Genomic DNA, 990 nt, shown 5'->3' on the forward strand with positions numbered 1-990 from the left:
CCGCGTTGTGGGTCTGAGGTCAGTTTGGGGTTCGTTGCCCCGTGTTCTGAGGTCTCCAGTTTGGGTTGTGTGGCCCCGCGTTCTGAGTCTGAGGTCAGTTTGGGGTGCGTGGCCCCGCGTTCTGAGGTCTCCAGTTTGGGGTGCGTGGCCCCGCGTTCTGAGGTCTCCAGTTTGGGGTGCGTGGCCCCTCACCTGATCGCTCTCCTCAGAGCAGTGGTTCCCGTACATGAAGCATCCTCTCTTAGACGCGTGGCCATGCAAGTCCACATAAAAGGCGAGGCCGCTCTCCTGAGGGGGGATGGGAGGTGCAGAGTTGGTGGTCAGGTCGCCGCCCCACCGCTTGTCCCCTTGCTCAGCCGCCTCCGCCTTGAGGTCCGGCCCCGAGACCCAATCCTCCTTCTCCCTGATAAAGTCCGGGGGCCCCGGCAGGATGCTGGTGTCCGGCGCGGGGCCCGGCGTGATGTAGGAACTGTTCAGCAGGTTGTTGGTCTTCTCCATGGCGGTGAAGCTGTCCTCGGGCGCCGGCGGTGACACGGAACGGTTGGAGGATTTTGGTTGGAGGGTGGAGCTGGACGAGGGCAGAGATACGGAGGACTTCTTCCAATCAGGATTGTTGGGGCGCACCCGGTTATGGACGTGGTGGTAGAGGAGGACGGACTTCGCTCCGTAGATTGAGGGGTGAAGTTCAAAGTCGGGGTTCAGATACTGGCGGTTAAGATTGACACCCCGAGTATCCGTCCTGCAAAGACAGACAGACAGAGGGGTGCGGGGTGAGAAGAGACCCTAAAACAATATAACCAATGAGAGGAGACCACCATCATCCACGTCACCGATCTATAATCAATGAGGAATATCGGGGACACGGGATCTATAATCAAGAAGGGGGAGGAGGAGAAGAGGGAGGAGGAGAAGAGGGAGGAGGAGAAGGGGGAGGAGGAGAAGAGGGAGGAGGAGAAGGGGGAGGAGGAGGAGAAGGGGGAGGAGGAGGAG

At 59.9% G+C, this 990-nt stretch overlaps 1 protein-coding gene across 1 annotated transcript in view; it reads right to left on the bottom strand.

The window, feature by feature from the left end:
• Positions 1-118: 118 nt before the first annotated feature.
• AGBL5 (ATP/GTP binding protein like 5) overlaps positions 119-990 on the bottom strand; it is a gene marked incomplete at its 3' end in the record, with an annotated part of 19855 nt that continues 18983 nt past the window's right edge. The window contains exon 8 of the mRNA XM_018575564.1: positions 119-739. Within this exon, the coding sequence (XP_018431066.1) occupies positions 119-739 (621 nt within the window). The remainder of the gene's footprint in view (positions 740-990) is intronic.

This window comes from Nanorana parkeri, unplaced genomic scaffold (genome assembly GCF_000935625.1).
Source record: "Nanorana parkeri isolate BGI_ZX_2015 unplaced genomic scaffold, ASM93562v1 scaffold4148, whole genome shotgun sequence".
Taxonomy (NCBI): domain Eukaryota; kingdom Metazoa; phylum Chordata; class Amphibia; order Anura; family Dicroglossidae; genus Nanorana; species Nanorana parkeri.